Source organism: Pelophylax lessonae (genome assembly GCF_965119305.1).
Source record: "Pelophylax lessonae genome assembly, chromosome: 2".
Lineage (NCBI taxonomy): Eukaryota > Metazoa > Chordata > Amphibia > Anura > Ranidae > Pelophylax > Pelophylax lessonae.
Genome location: NC_138769.1, coordinates 173653163 through 173675186, shown reverse-complemented (window position 1 = coordinate 173675186; position 22024 = coordinate 173653163). Strand labels below are relative to the sequence as shown.

Sequence of the window (22024 nt, the reverse complement as noted above, 5' to 3'; positions counted from 1 at the left end):
TCATCTTTCCCTCGATTGCAACCAGTCGTCCTGTCCCTGCAGCTGAAAAACACCCCCACAGCATGATGCTGCCACCACCATGCTTCACTGTTGGGACTGTATTGGACAGGTGATGAGCAGTGCCTGGTTTTCTCCACACATACCGCTTAGAATTAAGGCCAAAAAGTTCTATTTTGGTCTCATCAGACCAGAGAATCTTATTTTTCACCATCTTGGAGTCATTCAGGTGTTTTTTAGCAAACTCCATGAGTGCTCTTAGGAACCTTAAGTGCAGCAGAAATCTTTTTGTAACCTTGGCCAGATCTGTGCCTTGCCACAATTCTGTCTCTGAGCTCTTCAGGCAGTTCCTTTGACCTCATGATTCTCATTTGCTCCGACATGCATTGTGATCTGGAAGGTCTTATATAGACAGGTGTGTGGATTTCCTAATCAAGTCCAATCAGTATAATCAAACACAGCTGGACTCAAATGAAGGTGTAGAACCATCTCAAGGATGATCAGAAGAAATGGAAAGCACCTGAGTTAAATATAGGAGTGTCACAGCAAAGGGTCTGAATACTTAGGACCATGTGATATTTCAGTTTTTCTTTTTTAATAAATCTGCAACAATGTCAACAATTCTGTGTTTTTCTGTCAGTATGGGGTGCTATGTGTACATTCATGAGGAAGAAGAATGAACTTAAATGATTTTAGCCAATGGCTGCAATATAACAAAGAGTGAAAAATTTAAGGGGGTCTGAATATTTTCCGTACCCACTGTAAATAAAGCGGTTTCTTTGAAGCCCTCAGAGATTTGTTAGAGAACCTTAGTGAACAAACCGCATCATGAAGGCCAAGGAACACACCAGACAGGTCAGGGATAAAGTTGTGGAGAAGTTTAAAGCAGGGTTAGGTTATAAAAAAATATCCCAAGCTCACGGAGCACTGTTCAATCCATCATCCGAAAATGGAAAGAGTATGGAATAACTGCAAACCTACCAAGACATGCCCGCCCACCAAAACTGACCGGCCAGGCAAGGAGAGCATTAATCAGAGAAGCAGCCAATAGGCCGTGGTAACTCTGAAGGAACTGCAGGGATCCACAGCTCAGGCGGGGGAATCTGTCCACAGGACAAGTTTTATTCATGCACTTCACAAATCTGGCCTTTATGGAAGAGTGGCAAGAAAAAAGCCTTTGTTGAAAGAAAGACATTAGAAGTCCAGTTTGCAGTTTGCGAGAAGCCATGTGGGGGACATAGAAAACGTGGAAAAAGGTGCTCTGGTCAGATGAGACCAAAATGTAACTTTTTAAAAGCAAAACACTATGTGTGGCGGAAAACTAGCACTGCACATGACCCTGAACACACCATCCCCGCGGTTAAACATGGTGTTGGCAACATCGGGGCAAGGAAGCTGGTCAGAGTTGATGGGAAGGTGGATGGAGCCAAATACAGGACAATCTTAGAGGAAAACCTGTTTGAGTCTGCAAAAGACTTGAGACTGGGGCAGAGATTCACCTTCTGGGTCAAAAACCCTAAACATACAGCCAGAGCTACAATGGAATGGTTTAGATCAGGCATGTCCAACCTGCGGCCCAGAACCGCAGGCAATGCGGCCCACTGCCCCCTGACAATTTTTTTTTTTTGCTGGAGAGGAAGGAAGTCGGGTCGGGGGCACGGCCACAGCAGCTTCCAACTATAGGCAGAGGCTGCCTCGGAGGGGAGGGGAGGGGAGGGGAGGGGGGGGGGGGGCGAGCATGCACAGTGTTTCTGACTCCTACCACCATGACCACTTCAAATCATTGAAGTGGTCATGGTGGTTAGAGTGTTCCTTTATTATATCTCAGAAGAAGTCAACCTCTGTATTCTGATTACATTTCATTTTATCATCCTCTAGTTGTGTTAAATTAGTGCTGGGGGCGCGGCAGCATTTTATTACTTATATACCTTAACTAGTATATATTTTAAATGCGGCCCGAGAAAATTTCTCTACACTCATTGTGGCCCAGAGAAGCCAAAAGGTTGGACACCCATGGTTTAGATCAAAGCATATTCACGTGTTAGAATGGCCCAGTCAAAGTCCAGACCTAAATCCAATTGAGAATCTGTGGTAAGACTTGAAAATTGCTGTTCACAGATGCTCTCCATCCAATCTGACAGAGCTTAAGCTATTTTTAGTTTAGTGTAGTTTAGCACAAAAGGACTAGAGACGATGGATCAGTGTACATTTACACTCAAAAGGGTGACTGCACTTTTTGTTAAAAATTAATGCTGCAGCGAGCCTTGCATACTTATAAAATTTGCAATACCAGATTTCTACTAAGATTTTGATACGGTCTACCTAGGTTAATGCTGTTGCTAAAATCAACCAAAATGGTGGCTGCTTGTACCATCACAAACTGATTATCAAGTTTCTTTTGGAGGAACAAGTAAACAGGAAGGACTTTCCTGTTTTCTATAAGTTACAGCATTCCATTCACTTGAGGAAACTTAGCCAATCAATTGGCCAACCAACCAATAGGCTAGGTGGGCATGGGGAACAGAGTGAAGCCGACTTGTTGACACTTGACATTTGTGGTCTACCCGATTTGTTTTCCCATTTGAACCATGAATGACCCTGTAAGGAAAACCTAATTTGTGCTGATTACTGCCTGCAAGCCTTTTAGATCAATGGTTACATTTGTAAATATAGTACACAAAAGCCATTGCTAAAAAACACAAATTAATACAGGTATGTATTCATTCAAAATTAGTATTGGTAGATGCAGCTAGAGTAGGAATTGAACCTGGCATCAGCCTTCTGAAATCCACTGTAAAGCAGCTTTCAGATTGGTAGAGAGAAAGCCAGCAGTCCAAACTAACCACAATCTGTTGTAGGACAAACGACAACTGTCTGGTAGGTTTGTGTGGATCATAATTCTCTCCAAAGAATTACAAATTCATTGGCGAGTAAAGAGACGGTTTTTATATATGCATTTCAACATTATAACATTTGCCTAGAGTTCAGTAATAAATAAGCCCTATCATGTAAAACAGGGTCTTACCTCTCCAAGAACTTCGATGATCTCTCCAACTTTAAGTTCAAGTTCATCTTCATTCTGAGGAAGATAGCTAAAGGCAACTTGACACCTCCTCCTCCTTGTACGTTCACCTGTGAATATAAGGAGAAAGAAAAAAAGCATAGTCACCCAATCTGAGCTTACTTTAATGGAACATTCTGAGCATATCGGCTGGGTTTCTCTTCGCATTTTGTGGCCTTAATGTTACTATTACTAAGCCTGACTCATGCACGTCACAGTACAAAAAAGCCTGAAAAGCGGACTTACAAGATGCTGCGATATTCTGAAATGTAGAAAGCAGGTTCAACAGACGCATGGATGCCCACATATAATAAAAGTTATACAATACAATAAATGCTAATAATTAAGTATTTTTGTCCTTTTCTGGCACCTCTCCAGATGCATACTTACCTTCAACCCATTGCTGCAGCCTTTCACAGGGTTTTTACTCATTATGGAAAATCTTCACTGAACTGACCATATCTGTGAAATAGATCCCCACACATTATGACCCACTGCAAATATCTATGAGGGTTATAAGTAGATGGTGTACCCATATCCAGGTAAGACATTTCTTGTAGTTGGTGACCAGGTTTGCACACATCTCAGGAGGGATTTTGGTCCACTCCTTTTTACAGATCTTCTCTAAATCCTTAAGGTTTCTTAGCACTCGCTTGGCAACTCAACATTTTTGCCCCCTCCATATAATTTCTATAGGATTAAGGTCTAGAGACTAGCTAGGCCACTCCATGACCTTAATGTGCTTCTTCTTGAGCCACTTCTTTGTTACCTATGTTTTGGGTCAATATGCTGAAAGACCCACCCATGACCCTCCCTTAGTGTTCTGGCTGAGGGAAGAAGGTTCTTATCCAAGATTTTACAATACATGGTCCCATTTATTGGCCTCTCAATGCAGCGAAGTTGGTCTGTACCTTTAGCAGAGAAACAGCTTCAAAGCATAATGTTTCTACCTCCGTGCTTGACTGTAGGGGTGGTGCTCAGTGTGTTATAGTCAGCATTTTTGTTCCTTTAAACACGGCGAGCCCCGCTCCTAAATTATTCAGAGAAGGATTGGGAGAAAGTGCTGTGGTCAAATGTGTAGGGGTTCGTATATATGTAGGGGTTCTAGCAATGAACCTTGAGGTACACCACTAATAACCTTAGACCATTCACAGTATGAATCACAAATCTGCAATCTTTGAATGATAAAGCTTTTATTTCCACAATGGTGAATTTTTACATTAGTATGGTCTATTAGAAGGTTATATTCGCTATTGTTTTGAGTTGTTGTGTAGCCTTCTCATGCACAATGTTTATCTGGAGTGGGGCTAGTGACTGAAGACTAGTTTAACATTCAGACATCTGTTTGCAACTGGCCATACGGGAGCAGAATTTCTAATGAATATTCATACAAACATACAAAAATTTTAATCGGTACATGCAATTATTTTAGAATGTTGTTCGAAAGCACTTCAAAACTTGTATTGCTATGAACATTGGATTTTGGAATTCATTTAATTTCCTGAGCAAAAACCACAAACCCTAAGAAATTTTTCATTAAAAAAAAAATTTCCACTAACAATCTGAAAATTCAAGAACGTTCCTGAAACAAAAGTTTTTGAACAAAATTCTTCTAGTTTATGGCCTGCTTACTGTAAATAAAAACGGTCACCTTGTCATCTAATATAACGTAATGCATAATTGTTTGTATTCCTTCCTTTAAAAAGATGTTATAAAGAAATGCGCAGGAACTGAAATAATGAATGTTTTATCACTGGGGGATATACCCAATAAAAATATGAAAGTGGAAAAGAAATAGGAAAGTGGAAAGTACATAGGAAGCTCTCTGAGCCAGGAGGTAATTTCCTGTAAGGGTGGTTTCACACTGCCGTGCTGCGGATTGGCCTTAGTGCAGTGGTCCATGGTTTTCGTGTGGGTTACCTGCGGTCTTTGATAGACTTCTATTGGATTACATGTTTTTGGTGCATTTTCTTAACATGCACCAAAAGTCTTGCATGCTGCATCTTTGATGCGCTTTCAGAAAATGCACCAAAAATATACTATCTGATGGAAGACTATGGGAAGCCGCAGGTAACCCGCACGGAAACCGTGGGAACACTGCGCAGACATGAAACTGTTTTAAAGCTAAAAACTAGTGGCTAGATCACTCAGTATATGGCTGGGGGGATCATCCTTCCTCCCGATTTGTTGGTTTGCATTCTGAGTTTCTCGAGCGTTACTGGATTGCAATTTATAATTTTTATAGCCAGGCATGCTCTGATATTCCTGCCACTCAAATGAGGTATTATGTTAGTGCTCATCTTTTTCCTGCAGAGAAGAGATAAAATTCCTCCAATTCTCACAATCTGTTTAATGCCTTTAATGCCTTAATCCAGCTAAGCGCTGTTAAAGTAGAATGTTGTTTTTAAAATTCTAACTCTAATTCTAACGAAAGTGATCAAAAGAACAAGGAGGCAATATGTGTATGTCCTTATTTACAGATCCCTGCTCGGCAAAGAGAGAGGTCAAGATGGTAAATGTGATCATTCAAATTAACAAGCCTAACAGACTTATTTCAGAATATTGCCAGGGAATATAAAGAAACCTTCCATCGTCTTTCTTACACCGCAAACACTGTTAGCTTATAGATGGGTTGATTTTGGATTACCGTTTGGTTGAACAACCTCGTGAGGATCTTACATCCTGATTCCAACTGTTAAATGATATAGAGGCTTTGCAAGTCAGTATAAAGACTTTATTCCACTGTGATGAGGATAGATAACTCCCATAAAGAGGAACTTTACCCATAACAAACTTGCTAAAATAAATGTTCTTTAGCAAGAAACATACATTCTACGTTAATTAAAATAGCATGCTCCTTTATCAGAGTATAAAAAGGTATCAAATTCAACTGTAACTGAAAGAAAAACCCACAAAGGGGAGGGAGGCAGGAAGGACAGGCATTCTACATAAATTACACATAAATTAGTAATTGTGCTACCAAAAATCAATGTGGGCTGTAATTTGCCTCAAGCATTCTTTTTTTTTCGTCTTGTTGGAGGTTGAAATTTGCTGAAGCCCAGGGCCCCTGAGCAGCAGTAAATCTTTAGGCAGTCAGCAGATCAGCGTCTACATTTTTGGCACAGTGGTGAAAAATAGAGAGCAACTGAGTATGTGCAGAGCAGGGTGAGACAATGTATTAATACATTTTAAAGAGTATAGTCACTTATTTTTCATGTTTTACCTGCAAAAGGGGCCAGCCTGAAGTGATCTAACAGGACTTAATTTTCTGATCAGTTCTTGGTATGGAACCTTTAATACAGCGAAGAGTAACAAAATCACCAAATAACATTTCTTTAAGAGCTTCTCATTAACTCACCTCAAAGGCAACTGAACTTGCAGAAATTAGTTTAAAAAAAAAAAAAACTGCCCCACTGATTTACATGATAAGTACACTTTTAAATAATAATAAATGCACATCTTTTTGCAGTTTAAAAAAAAGTGCATTATTTTAATTACTAGGAGCCTGTAAAGCATCACACATGTGATCAGCAGATTAGGTTAGGGGTTATGGTAATTTATAGTTAAATGTTATGATCAGCATAAAAGAGGATAGGGGTCAGGGCATGCGGGACATTGTTTTTTATTTATTCTACCTTCAGAACACTACCAGCAGGGCTGGGATGAGGGGATGGGCAAAGCTACCCCAGATGCAATGTTTTAATTTGGGGGGGGGCATGGCCTTGTGTGGCAATCTGCACCCTCCTCATTACCATAGCTGGGAACTTGCTAGATCAGGCCTGGAGGTTCTGTATACAGGTCCTCAGCTCCAGTGTTAATTTCGTCGACTAAAACCGACTAAAACGTTTTCGTCAACTAAATTAATGTAGAGAAATGCTTAAATAATGCATTACAAATTACAATTGAACTACACCCATTCTATTATAGATGACTAAAATGAGTTTTAGTCGACTAAAATGTAGGACGTTTTAGTCGACTAAATACGACTAAAACTAAAACACTTGCAGAAGACTAAAATGGGACTAAAACTAAAATGCCATTTTAGTCCTAAGACTAAGACTAAAACTAAATTGAAATTTGCTGCCAAAATTAACACTGCTCAGCTCTAATCCCTGGCTTTCTGTTAGCTTGCTTAGAGCACAGACATTGGTACCATAACCAGGGCTTTTTTCAGCTGGAACTTGGTGGAACTCCGTTCCACCACCTTTGGCTCAGGCCCTCTGCTCCCTGGTCACCACTATCACTCAAACACAGAGGTCTGGCTTCCTGTGTTTTCCAAGTGCAGTATGGGGACAAAGGAGATGCTGGTGCCTGGGGTGCAGTGCGAATGCTGACACCCCCACTGGATGATCTCCCTGTGAGTGAAAAAGGTGATGCCATCTACAGTGTGAGGGGAGGTACTAGAGAAGAAGAGGGATAAAAGTGAGATGTGGATGGGGGATGCAGAACTAGTAAGCTGTGGAAGAAGGATGAACTCTGCAATCTGTATGTAGCCCACCCCTGAACTCTGTACGCAGCACACCCCTGAACTCTGCACTATGTACGTAGCACACTCCCGAACTCTGCACGTAGCACACCTCTGAACTCTGCACTCTGTGTGTAACCCCGCCGAACTCTGCACTCTGTACATAATGCACCCTTGGAATTTGATGCCCCTTTAAGACCCTCCCGCTGTTGGTGAAATTTTGACCAGTTTTGGGAGGGAGTTTTGGGGGGGGGGGGTCGTATTCAAGATCCAGCACCTTTTTTCTGGGAAAAAAAGCCCTGACTATAATACAGAGATATTGGCAGCTGTAAAAACACATAGTAATACCATAATATTAATAATATTAATCATGGCAATGACAAAGTTATACTAGCAACAGGTCTTCTGGGGATACGGGAGCAGGGTGGAGCAATGAGCTGATTTTACTGCCTACCTCTCTTTCCAGGCTACAGTGCATGGGCAGCAGGCAGAGCAAATTTCTCCAGTGAGCGGTGTGCGAAAGTTGTTTTCCCCCTGATCGGATATGTGGATAGCATATTAGTTACTTTATTTTCTCTGACCCATTTATGACTGTCATTTAACTGTATGTGACCTACCTACAGTCCTGGTAGTGTCCCATAGCATCTGTATTGTTCTGATACAACAAAGTTAAAGTTTGATAACATTTTAGGGATGTTGGAGATCATAATAGTATTTAGGGAGATGATGACTTGCACCATTTAACTATGTTTAATTGCACGACACCATGCCCACAATTTGCTGATCAAATATCTGCCCACCCTAGTCGTAACTACTGTCTACAAATTCTTACAATTGCACCTTTGTTGCCTTCTTTATGTCATGATTGCCCGTTTGTTGTTCCCATATTGTCAGGATTGTAGGTTTGTTGCCCACGTGTTGTAGTGTTGTATTATTTGCATATTTGAAAGCTATGTAGTGTCAGCTTGCCATTTTTTTGCTCAGAGAGCAATATTACTATAAGTTTCATCTCCTGCAGGGATATATTTAAATTATAGGGATTTTGGAAATCATATTAGTATTTCCTGGGATGATGATTTACACCATTTAACCATGTCTAGTTGCATGACACCATGCCCACATTTTGATGATCAAACATCTGCCCACTATAGTCGTAATTACTGTCTACATACTCTTGCAAACGCCCCTTTGGTGCCTTCATGATGTCATGATTACCAATTTGTTTTTCATGCATTCTCAGGTATGTAGGTTTGTTGCCCATGTGTTGCAATATTTTCATAATTTGAAGGTTGTGTTCTGTCAGTTTGCCCTTTTTTTGCTCAGAGGGCAATATTACTATAATTCAATCTCCTGCAGGGGTATATTAAAATTATAGGGATGTTGGAAATCATAATAGTATTTACTGAGATGATGACTTACACCATTGTCTAGTTGTGTGACACCATGCCCACATTTTGCTGATCAAATATCTGCCCACCATAGTCGTAATTAATATCTACATACTCTTGTAAATGCCCCTTTGGTGCCTCCAGGATGTCAAGATTACCCATTTGTTGTTCACATATTGTCAGGATTGTAGGTTTGTTGCCCACGTGTTGCAATATTTGCATATTTGAAGGCTATGTACTGTCAGTTTGCCATTTTCTTTACTCAGAGGGCATTACTACTAAAATTTTATTTCCTGTAGGGGTACATTAAAATTATAGGGATGTTGGAAATCATAAAAGAATTTCCTGAGATGATGACTTACACCATTTAACCTTGTCTAGTTGCGTTACACCATGCCCACATTTTGATGATCAAATATCTGCCCACTATGGTCATAATTACTGTCTACATACTCTTACAAATGCCCCTTTGCTGCCTTCATGATGTCATGATTTCCCATTTGTTGTTCATGTTTTGTCAGGATTGTAGGCTTGTTGCGCATGTGTTGCAATATTTGCATGGTATATATACTGTTAATTAGCCATTTTTTTTGTTTTGGAGGGCAATATTATTATAATTTCATCCCTGGCAGGTCTGTCGCTATCAAACCATATATAGCCCTTTATTTTGCCACATGTGCACAACCATTAAACCCTGCAATTGGTGCAGCACACTCTCCATTTTGGCTATTTGTCCTTCCCCTTGCCCAAGCCCCAATCACATGCTTTTTATCTTTAAAAAGCTCCTAGATGTACTTATCAAATGCCCTGCCCTTTATTTTGCCTCTGGCAAGTCCAACGCTTATCACAATCTGCACAAGTAGATCAGCAGAGACAGACAACAGATAGCAGGAAGGTCCAACTGCGCACTTTAGGGTCTACCTGAAACCCGACTGGCGCATTCAGAGCTGTGCAGTGGCATTTAGAAGGGGGCCCCTGACTGCAGAAGATAATTTGTCATGTGGGGGAGGGGGAGGGGGCGTGGAAGGGGTTGGGGGGGGGGCATGCAGTTTGGCATCTTCACCCCAGGCATTGGATGACCTTGCCCTGGCACTGACTACCAGCTTCAGAGTTTCATCACTAAATCTCACGGTACCGTTAAAGCTTGTTAAAGGATTATGTGGCACATTATGATTTCAAGTCTTTTGCTGCTGCTAAATTTTATGTAGAAAAAAATCCATCATCGTCAAAGTCTGAAAACCCAGACATGATTTAAGAATGGTATCTGTCATCAATAACATTACTCTCTGTAGCAGGATTATGACTCTAATGAAAACCCACTTAACATTCACTATCCTCAGACAGGTAATATCCATCTAAGTGAATTGTATGCTCGAGGTTATTGTCAGCGCTGAGTAAGAGCAATAAGTGAAAAGAAAGACCGTATAGCTAAAGGTTTACCTTTGTACATTCCAGTCTGCACAATCTGACAGATAAGTTGAATATTAAGGATTTCCAAAAACAATTACAGAATTACCATTTGGAAAAAGCTATGACATTACATAGTAAACTAAAAAAAATTCTGCAATCATTTTTTAAAAATGTATTTATGTATTTCATAATAAGGAAACAAACCAAATTGCACACACGCAGCTGTGCTAACAAAATACTTTGAAATGGAGAACATACACAACAGAATTTCTATGCTAAAAAAGCGCACATCTCCCCTCTAGGAATTGCTACACCTTCTCCCTAGGTGTCTCAAATATATACGATACCAATAGAAAAAAAAAAAAAAAGCAAAATTATTTTATATCAGCGATCACTGTCCGCTTTCAAATACACACAAGCAAACATACGTCATACACTCATGGTAGGAGAACTAAAAAATGTGGGAAATGCATAGATCTATCAAGCAGGTCACAGGGTTGGGAGGGGAGATACATTTCCATTGTCGGATAGCCAAGTGCATCAATCCAAGGTTGCCAAACCTTCTAAGGGCTCTTTCACACCGCATTGCAATCCGCTCCGGCAATTTTTTTTTTTTTTCACGAAGCGGATGACACTTGTGTCATCCGCTCCGTATGTCCGCATATCATCCCATCCGTTTGCGGTGATATACGGACATAATTTATGTCTATGGGCTTTGCAGGTGTCAGCGGATGACACCGCTGACATCCGATTTTGCATCCTTTCCGTTTTTTAAACGGAACAAAAATAGGGTTCTGTTCCGTTCCAAAAAACTGAACAGAACTGAAAGGAAGAAAATCGGATGTCAGCGGATGGTCATCCGCTGACATCCGCAATCCCATTGACATACATTATGTCTGTATATCATCCACAAAAAAATAGGATGATTTACGGACATGCGGAACGCCCGTGTGAAAGGGCCCTAAAAGTTTTAGGGGCCATGCACTGCTTTTATAGATTAATTGAAATTTAGTTATAAGATCATGGATAAGCCTCACAATCTGAGTAAACATAGGTGGAGATGTGTCCTTACGATCAAAAAAAAAAAAAAAAAAAAAAGTTACTTTCCGCATGTAAAATAGTAAAAATAAGAATACAATTTTAAGGCCATTAAAAGTTTCAAAGGCCTCCAGCAAACCAAGCAGATGGAACTCTGAGGTCTTGGATCCACTGTACCCTGCCTGCAAAAAGTGGAATATTTTAATCCGGAACACAGAGACATAAGTACACAATTTCTATAATTAAATTACTACGGGTACATTGAGTGGAAGTTCTTCATTTATCACAGTTTCTGGCACGGCAATAAAGGGTTTGTTACCCTAACATTTCAAATTAAATGATATGTGCCTGCTGTTCTGTTCCCCTCCCCCCCCCCCTTTCCTAGTCCCACTCCCAAATATCCTCCACCCTTTATCTGTCCTCATTGAGATCCCAGAACTATGTTGTTTCCTATTCATGACTATGTTGTATCACAGTTGATCACTAATATTATATTGACTGAATTTGTGCCTTCTCCATTGGTTCTTATGTGTATCCATGCTTTGGCACTGGTCGCTCCGACCCAACGACCCAACATACTGTACTTGTATGATGTCTTCTTTTGGAGTATACCAAGTGTATATTTTACCAGCTGCATTTGTTGTATTTGGTTTTCTCTTTTTTACCCAATAATTGCTACTTGTTTAAAAAAAAAAAAAAAAAATATCCCGTATTCTTTGCATTGACCATGCTAAGCATAGAAGCACATCCAACTCCGCTTGGTCTGTTTTCAAAATGATCAATAAATGTTGTATTACATTCTGTTCATACTCAGTAACTATGAGATTCATTTTCTGTATTCTGCACAAAAAAAAAATCCTGGTTGATCCTGCTGCTCTCTATCTCCTCCTTATGTTCATGTTCCCAATTCAACTTGGGATTTTGCAGCTGTGGTGGCAACTCTGCACATGCTCAGTTTTCAGTCAGTTTTTATGCTAAGCATTACCTTCCTATCACATCTGAGCAGCCCATGTGACTTTAGAGTCACACACGTGGGTGTATACACAGTAGTAAATGACAGGCCATTCCTTCCCTTCTTCTCCATGCCTACAAACCAACTAAACACAATAGGAGCAGAATATCACATGTAGATTAATAGTGGCTTCATCTCCCTCTTATTCTAAGACACAGGCTGGAGGTGTGTGACACAGCCTGTGACTGGCAGAAAGCCACCCACACCAGGTTAGTGCCAAAAATAATAAATATTTTATTTTAAATATAGATTTGTATGATAATTTAAAACAGTTTATTGATATTATTTATTTATTTTTACCCTGTATCCCAAAGGATTAGGACTAGAGGACTAGAAGTTCCACCTGCCTATGATTCACTGCAGACAGGCTGGGAAAGAGCTGGGCCACGTGCCTGCTGTATATCCATTAGGTTTTATCGATTTTTTTAATTAAAATAATAATAGTGCTTTTTAAAATAATTACAGTGCCATCATCCACATACCAAAATAGAGCTGACAATGTAAATTAGACAGTGTGTATCACTTTAACAGTACGCTAAGATTATTTTTTTTCCTCTCTTTCTAGGGGTTTTTTCATGTTAATTAAAAATAGACCCTTTCTTGATCACCTCCCCCACATGTTCACTTATATTTAATGAACATCTGGTATGAACACATCAATTCAGATTCAGTAGTATACTATAAGCATTTCAAGAAGATAAAAAACTTTAAGTGAGCAAATTTATAGCAACCAGTTTTCAGTTTAATTTAGAAATACGATTTCTGATTGGTTACTACTACTACTAATTGTGTTACTGCAGCATTACTATTCGTATTGCCTTATAAAATATTTACTTGTTTAAGCTCAATCTGCTCTGATCATACACATTATTTGTATACTTATTACCATAATAGTAATAATATTAATATAGTGCAATGTGTATCTAAGTGCCGGTTCACATTGGTGCAATACGGGAACCCTGCGGGTTCTGTCATCTCACCCGACTCGCAGGCATTTCACACTGCCATTTGCAAACTGCTGGGGGTGTCAATACAAAAAAAGGGTCCTGTGCGACTTTGGTCCGAATGCGATGCAAATTCAGCCATGCAATCTCCATGGCTGACTTTGCATCGCACAGACATCGCATGTGATTTGCACAGCAGTGTGGTGTGAATCACATGCGATGTCTGACTTTGCATATGCTTGAATCGGCACTAAGGCTGAGCTTTCTTTTATTCTTTGCTTCTTTTTTCCCTGGGGTTTGGACTTGGATGTAATATACAAACAAGATGCTTCTAGCTACGCTCCGAGACCTACTGATTAGTTCACAGCATCAAGCTGTAAGCAAACAACTAACGATGGCTCCCCTTTTGAAAATGAATATTTATACTTTAATGAGCCAGGTTCCTAACAGATATCAAATAAGCTGTCAGCATGTTAAGTATTTGTTGCATAAACCACCGCAAGGAAGTCCTTCTGGAATGCCACAGAGAGCATCTGACTCCTGTAAGAGTACCATAACATTAGGAAAGCGTTACTGCTAGTCTTTAAAGCATTGATTTAAATATCTACAGTTCGTATTATCGACATCAGTAAAACGTATAAACGTATATTTCAATACTATTACAGTATTAGACAAACACTCTAGGGCTAAATAAAGCAGAAATAAAGCAGAATTCAATTTGTCTTCTCCTGAAATGCAAGGATAGAGAAGACCCACTGAGACTGTATTATTTAAAGAAATCACTTTTCCTAAAAAAAAAAAAAAACTAAAATTGTTCAACCTAGCAGAATCTGAAGATACGATGCAGAAAATGAAAAAAACAAAAAACTATTATTTACCAGTAAAATCCATTTCTTGGCGTACAGTGTAGACAACCATAGGTTATATGCAGCTACCTTAACCACTTAAGCCCGGAAGATTTTACCCCCTTCCTGACCAGGGCCTATTTTGCGATTCAGCACTGCGTGACTTTAACGGACAATTGCGCGGTCATGCGATGCTCTACTTAAACTAATTTGACATCCTTTTTTTCCCACAAACAGAGCTTTCTTTTGGTGGTATTTGATCACCTGTGTGATTTTTTGATCATGCGCTATAAACAAAAAAAGAGCGTCAATTTTGCAAAAATAACAATATTTTTCACATTTTTTTATATGAAATTCCCCCCCAAAAAAATGTAAAAATCTAAATTTTTTAACATTTTAGGCCAATTTGTTTTCTGCTACATATGTTTGGTAAAAAAAAAAAAAAAAAAAAATCGCAAAAAGCGTATTTTGATTGGTTTGCACAAAAGTTATCGCGTTTACTAACAAAGGGAAATATTTTTGTTGTTTTTTTTTTAACGCATAATGGCGGCGATCTGCGATTTTTTTGCGGTACTGCAACATTGCGGCGGACAGATCTGACCCTTGACTGACATTTTTGACACTTTTGGGGTTACCCTGACATTTCTACAGTAATCAGTGCTATACATATGCACTGTTACTGTAAAATTACACTGGCAGTGAAGGGGTTAACTTTTTTTTGAGAGGGAGGGGCTGTGTGTGTCCCTAGGGGTGTGATTCTAACTGTGATTGGCTGTGGCTTGAGGTGTAGGAACAGTGCTCAACGGTCCTACATAGTAGAACCGTATGATCACTATTCCTACACAGGGGAGAATGACAGGCGGCTTGTTTACATCAGCCGCCTGCCTTTCTCCCTCTGCACCGACGATCGCCGAGTGACCGGTCACACGCGCGGGGGGGGGGGGGGGGTCCGTGACCGCGCGGGAGCGCGCCTCCGGGGCCGCGCGCTCCCTCCCTAGACCCTCACAGGCTAGCGACATAGTACTACGTCGCTCTGCCTGTGAGGGGCTGACCACCGACGTAAATAGTCGTGCGGCGGTCGGCAAGTGGTTAAAGCGGAGTTCCACCCGAAATTTATACTTACCTTCATCTTCTCGCTCCCGGTCACCTGAAAAACAAATGGATAATCGCAATTTTTTTTTTTTTTCACTTACCTTTTAGAGAAAATATACTCACCTTACTTCCTTCTTCCTCCCCTCGGCGGCCACGGCGATTCGTCACTTCCTGGCTTTTGCAATGATTCCTGGGAGCTGAACGTCATAGCTCCCAGGAATCATTGCGCCTGCACCGGCCCCGACGTCAGTTCCGGGGCGCGCGCGTCATCCCCTTCTAAACAGCTTCTGGGCATGCCCAGAAGCTGTGGAGGGATGACGCGCGCGACCCGGAAGTGACGTCGGGGCCGGTGCAGTGCATCGTGGGACCGAAGAAGGAGGAAGAGGACCGAAGAGGACGCGGAAGAGGATCGTGCTGGCTTCAAGCTGCCCACACCTGAGATGGCAGCGCTGGAGAAGACAATTTCAAGGTAAGTATATCTCCTGAAAGGTAAGTGCAACCCGGGACAGATCAGAGGCTAGCCATTGTGGAATGTGCTAGCCCTGACTGTCCCGGGGGTATTTTTGTAAAAAAATGTATAACCAGGGTGGAACTCCGCTTTAAGGCCCTGTTCACACCTGAGCGCTTTTCAGCTTGTAAAACGCTCATCTCTAAAGTCTCAAAACGCCCAACAAGCAAAATCCCATTTATTTCAATGGCCCCTGTTCACATATGAGCGTTTTGTCGCCTGAAGCTAAAAAAAAAGTACACGAGCTTCTTTTTTGACAGATTATAGGCGTTTTTGTTAGATGTCAATGTCTGCCTCCAAATACCTGCAAAAAACGCCTTCGCTCAGGTGTGAATGGAGCCTTAGGTTATAGGCGTGCGCACAGGACATTCCAGGTGTGCCTGGGCACACCCTAATTACCCTGTATGGCGCAGATTCCCCCTGTTTAGACCCCTGATATTTAACCAAAGCCCCCTAACAGGGCTCCTAAAAAATATAATAAAAAAAGAAAAAAGACTACTGACACTGATCTCTGCCCTACTGCCACCGTCCATTGCTCTGCTGACACTGTCAGTATACAGTATATACACATGCACACATACGCAAATATTTTTTACCTTTGGGGTGCACACCCTAATGCAGTAGGCTCTGCACACCTATGCTTTAGGTGATTGTACACAAGCAAAAAAGAAAGGCAGGGCCATCACCTATATATCCCTTCCAAGTCCCAGCAAGCCTCAGCTTTGTAGCAAGCAATAGGGAGATCATGAAGGACAGAATGCAAGGACCCGTGTCCAACACTGTATTCCAAGAAAATTCATTTTACTCGAGAGTCAATAATCATAGTTTCCTGATCATACAGTACAGGAAACAGGATCTTCATCATAATCATGTTTGAAATTGAAAAAGTAGCTGATAGTTGCCAACATCTCTTAAACTGTAGAACTATGGAGAAGTACCCTTATAATGGGAGTTTTAACGGCAACACATCATTAGACATAGAAAGTTGTGAATTTGAGTCAACTGTTAAAATTATACAAAATCTTTATCATTGTAACAAAAATATATATACATTACTCAATATTAAAATGATTATTGCACAATTTCTAGATAATCTCTAGTACACTCGGATTTCCAATTGATGGCACCAAACAGGAAATTCAAGTGATAGACAACCAATGTGTTTTGAAATTTAATTTATTTTTCTTTTCTTCTTCAGGGGTGCATAAAACACATTTAAGAAAAGAGTTTATCTTCTGTGTAGAGGTTAACTAGACATACCTGTGAATAATCAAAAGTGCCGGTAGGGCAAGTATCATTGTAAGTTATTCTCCAGATGTCAGCCGGGGAGGGGGGGGGGCAGGGCCGGTGCAGGGCAGTGACGAGCAGGGCCTGTGCAGGGCATTCAGGTACTCCAACGTCACCAGAGAGGACACCGAAGAGGACGCTCTGGCTTCGGCTGCCCACACCTGAGATGGCAGCGCTGGACAAGACATTTTTAAGGTATTTCTTCTAAAAGGTAAGTGAAACCGGGGACAGTTCAGAGGCTATCGCTGCTGAAATGCATTAGCCATCACTGTCCCGGGGGTATTTTTATCTAAAAAATGTTTTTGAGGCCGGAACTCCACTTTAATGTATTGAATGCATTAGGATAAAAAAAAACTCTGACTTTACAACCACTTTAAAAACCCGAAGCATCATATTCAGGACTTTGGTGCCCTCTCGCCTCTGTGTTGATTGCCTATGAATATGATTTTGCAAGAACTCATAGAAGTGAGAATTGCTGTCTCTAGGGCAGTAGCAATCAAGGGAATCTAGCAAAGTGTATTCACCAGACCATTCACGCAGCAGCATAAGACTACAGGTAAAAGCTCCAGATAGTGGTAAATTGATCCATTATGTCCAGAAAGCAAGGGTCTGGCAGACTTCCATGGAGACAACAGCAGGGTAAATAGCAGGGCCTGTCAAAGAAACCAACGCTTTAAAGAGGTAAGGTTTGAAGAAGGTTTTTAACTTTACTGCATTAAGGTAAAAAACCTTCTTCCTTTAGAACCACTTCAGTTAGTTAGTTTAGTTAAAAATTATCATTACCAAGCAGGTAACTATTGCCTCACAAGTCAGTTTAAAGTTCAATTCCAGCTAAAGCAGAAACGAAAACTGACAGGAAGCCTAACCCCCCCCCCCCCAGTCTCTTCATCTGGACTTTAAATGCAAAATTATTTTATTTTAACTGTAGTTTACCTTCAACCTGTCTGCTGATCATCTCTTTACGCAACTTCCTGGATTCTGTGTATGCTTTGCAGCTTCTCTGCTTCGGTTTTATTTCAATTTCTAAGGACTACATATCCCATGGTACCTGGTTACCTACCAGCATTGATTCATGTACTGACTTCGCCACCTTAAACTCCTCCCTTTAGCACCTCTGTAGTTCAGATGGCAGGCTCTGTGAAATATTTCCCACAGCAGTGCTGACTCACAGGGTATATTGACTATGTGACACAGAATTCAGGGGAGTAACTTTGTGGGGATCGTCACAAGTTTACAAACTTGTGATTGTTACCTTACATTGCATGCTAGCTGCCAGCCCCAGCTAGAATATGCAGTGTAACTGTGGAAAATGAAGCGCCTGAATACCATTTTTGCAGATATCTTCAGGCTGGTCATGTGACTCCAGGCTGCTCTCCTACTCCGATCCAGGGCTACAGCGGGAGGAGCCGAGATCTCCCGCTGACATCAGCCGGGAGGTCACATGACTGTTGTTCTGGCTGCTTGGCTACTCCCGCTGTAGCCCTTAGATAGGGGCGGAGAGCAGATGGGAGTCATGTGACCGGCCTGAAGATATCTGCAAAAATGGTATTTAAAAGCTTTGTTTTCTACATACACTTACACTGTGTGTTATAGGTGAATATAGGGGAGGGGATGGCAGTAAATGTTTTTAATGTTTAAATGAATACCAATAGGGGCAGGAGGGGAGGGGAGGGGAGGGGCAGCACACACACAAACCCCTGACAGGCAGGGAGGGAAGGGGGGAGGAGGACAACACAGAAGAGCAGAGAGGATGGGGGAAGGGACAGGAGCATCATTTTGTTTTTTAGGGGTTCCAAACCCTTTAGGATTGTTCAGATTTTTAGGAGTAGGCTAAAAAAAAAAATTACATACAATGCGGAAATAAATATATGATTGTAAAAGTTGCCCACAGATACTCTTTAAAGTGTATATATACTTTGTCACCACGTTTGTGATTGGCATTTCTACTAGACAAGTACATTTTGACCATATACAGTATTTTTTTTTTTTTGTTCTGTCTCTGTTTCACTAAATTATACTATTGTATTGTGCTTTAATCTCTATTTCTTTCCTTGTCAGTAAACATTTACTGACTTTTTTGCTTGGAAAGGGCTTGCAAGGTATAAAGGGAGAGGCTATTTGTTCATAACACCTTAAAATAAAATGCTGTATTATATGCTGTTCATACTCAGTCACTATGAGATTCGCCTTCTGTATTCTACATAAAACTTAGTTGTTCCTGCTATTCTCTATCCCCTCTCTTGTCCAAGTCCCTAATTCAGCTAGGGATTTTGCAGAGTAGTGTTGGCAGCTCTGCACATGCTCGGTTTTCTGTGAGTTTCTATGCCGAGCATTTCCTCCCCATCTGAGCAGCCCATATGACTTTAGAGTTACACATGTGGGTGTATACACAGTGGTAACTGACAGCCTACTCCCTCCCTCCTCCATGTCCATTAACCAGCTAAAAACAATGGGGGCAGGATAGTACATGTAGATTGATGGAGGCTTCGCCTCCCTCTTATTGTAAGACACAGGCTGGAGGGGAATAACACAGCCTGTGACTAGCAGGAATTTACCCACACCATGTTGTTGCCAAAAAACAAATATTTTATTACAAATATATATTTGTATGAGGATTTAAAATAGTTTGGGCCCATTCACACAAGAAACTGCACATCTACTGCAGGTTTTTTTTTTCCTTGCACAGATACATGCGTTTGATGTGCGTTTTACACACAGTTAATGTGCATTTACATGCAGTTGACAAGCGGTTTTCAATCTGCATTTGTCCTGTGAGGTCACTTCCTTCTGATTTCTTTCCCTGGGCTTCTATGTGCACTGTTATGCATTTGCATGCAATTTTGAGTGTTTATGGTGCAGAAAATGGCAGCATGCTCTACTTTTTTTGACTGCGATGCAATAATATGAACTATGCCCATAGGATTACCTTGATTTTGGACTGTCAGTTGGAGTGCAATCAAAATTGCAGTCAACTGCATCCCATTGTGTTGGCTGTAAAAGGGCCCTTAATTGATATTATTTATTTTTACTCTGCATTCCAAAGGCTGTTTTTTTTTTTTTTTTTTGGACATGTGACCAGCAACAGAGGACTAGAAGCTTCTCCTTATGTTTCCCTGCAGACAGGCTGGGAAAGAGCTGGGTCATGTGACAGCTGTATATCGATTAGGAAAAGGGTACTTTTTTTTTTTTTATTACAGTATACTTAATAAATACAGTGACATCATCCATATACAGAAATAGAAGGGACACCATCAATTAAACAGTGTGTGTTTAGTATCATTATAAAGAATGATTAGAAAGAGTATGAATTAATGTACATTGGCACTGTGAAAACCCTGCTCAGTCTAGTGTGCCAAGCATCAAAACATATTGATATAAATCTAATCACACTCTCCATTTACTGGATAGCTTTAGTAATTTACTAAATCATTTTATGATAAATAATGTGAAAATGAACTGTGCAAGATCAATTTATTTTACATTATAACAAAATAAATCTGGAATCTACCAAGCTATTTTAGAAGCGGCCAGGCTTTTCTGTCTCTCCTATAGAACATTACACACATTCACACACAAGTGGAGCTGACATTTTGTACATGGTGTGATGCATACACCATTCATAATGAGTCTGCTGGAGTAGAGCAGGGACACTATGTAGGATATAACAGAGGTGTTATGACAGCATTCAGAGGCCTTCACCCTGTTAAACGAATCCTGCTTCATGCTGCGCATCCTGACTCCTAGGCCAGTAACAAATATTAAATCCTCCCAGACCCTGTGATATACAGGTGCATCTCATAAAATTAGAATATCAAATGTTAATTTCTTTCAGTAATTCAATTCAAAAAGTAAAACTCATATTATATAGATTCATTACACACAGAGTGATATATTTCAAGCATTTTTTTTCTTTTAATTTTGAAGATTATGGCTTACAGCTAGTGAAAATCCAAAATTCAGTATGTCAGGAAATTAGAATACTACATAAAACAAATTTAAAAAAAATAATATTTAATACAGAAATGTTGGCTTACTGAAAAATATGTCCATGTACAGTATAGTATGCACTCAATACTTGGTCAGGGCTCCTTTTGCATGAATTACTGCATCAATGTGGTGTGGCACGGAGGCGATCAGCCTATGGCACTGCTGAGGTGGTATGGCAGCCAAGGTTGCTTTGATAGAGGCCTTTAGTTCGTCTGCGCTGTTGGGTCTGTTGTCTCTCATCTTCCTCTTGACAATACCCCACAGATTTTCTATGGGGTTTAGTTCAGGCGAGTTTTCTGGCCAATCAAGCACAGTGATACCATGATCGTTAAACCAGGTACTGGTACTTTTAGTAGTGAGGTCAGGTGCCAAGTCCTGCTGGAAAATGAAATTAGCATCTCCATAAAGATGGACAGCAGAGGAAAGCATGAAATGCTCTAGAATTTCCTGGTAGAGGACTGTGCTGACTTTGGACTTGATAAAATACAGTGGACCAACACCAGCAGATGACATGGCTCCCCGAAATCACCACTGACTGAAAACATCATACTGGACCTCATGCAACTTGGATTCTATGCCTCTCCACTCTTCCACCAGACTTTGACCTTGATTTCCAAATTAAATGCAAAATTTACTTTCACCTGAAAAGAGGACTTTGGACCACTGAGCAACAGTCCAGTCCTTTCTCTCCTTAGTCCAGGTAAGATGCTTCTGATGTTGTCTCTGGTTCAGGAGTGGCTCGACACAAGGAATGCGAGCCACTTTGCCGCATTCCTTGGGAGTTGTATCCCATGTTCTGGATACCTCTGTGTGTGGTGTCTCTTGAAGCACTGACACCAGCCGTAGTCCACTCCTTGTTAATCTCCCCCAAATTCTTGAATGGCCTTTGCACCTTTTTTTTACCACACTTTTTGGTTCCACTCAACTTTCCATTAATATGCTTGGATACAGCACTCTGTGAACAGCCAGCTTCTTTAGCAAAGACCTTTT

At 40.7% G+C, this 22024-nt stretch overlaps 1 protein-coding gene across 1 annotated transcript in view; it reads right to left on the bottom strand.

The window, feature by feature from the left end:
- The window catches only part of SH3KBP1 (SH3 domain containing kinase binding protein 1), a 568203-nt gene that overhangs the window by 286482 nt on the left and 259697 nt on the right, over window positions 1-22024 (bottom strand). The window contains exon 4 of the mRNA XM_082244592.1: window positions 3023-3129. Within this exon, the coding sequence (XP_082100718.1) occupies window positions 3023-3129 (107 nt within the window). The remainder of the gene's footprint in view (window positions 1-3022; window positions 3130-22024) is intronic.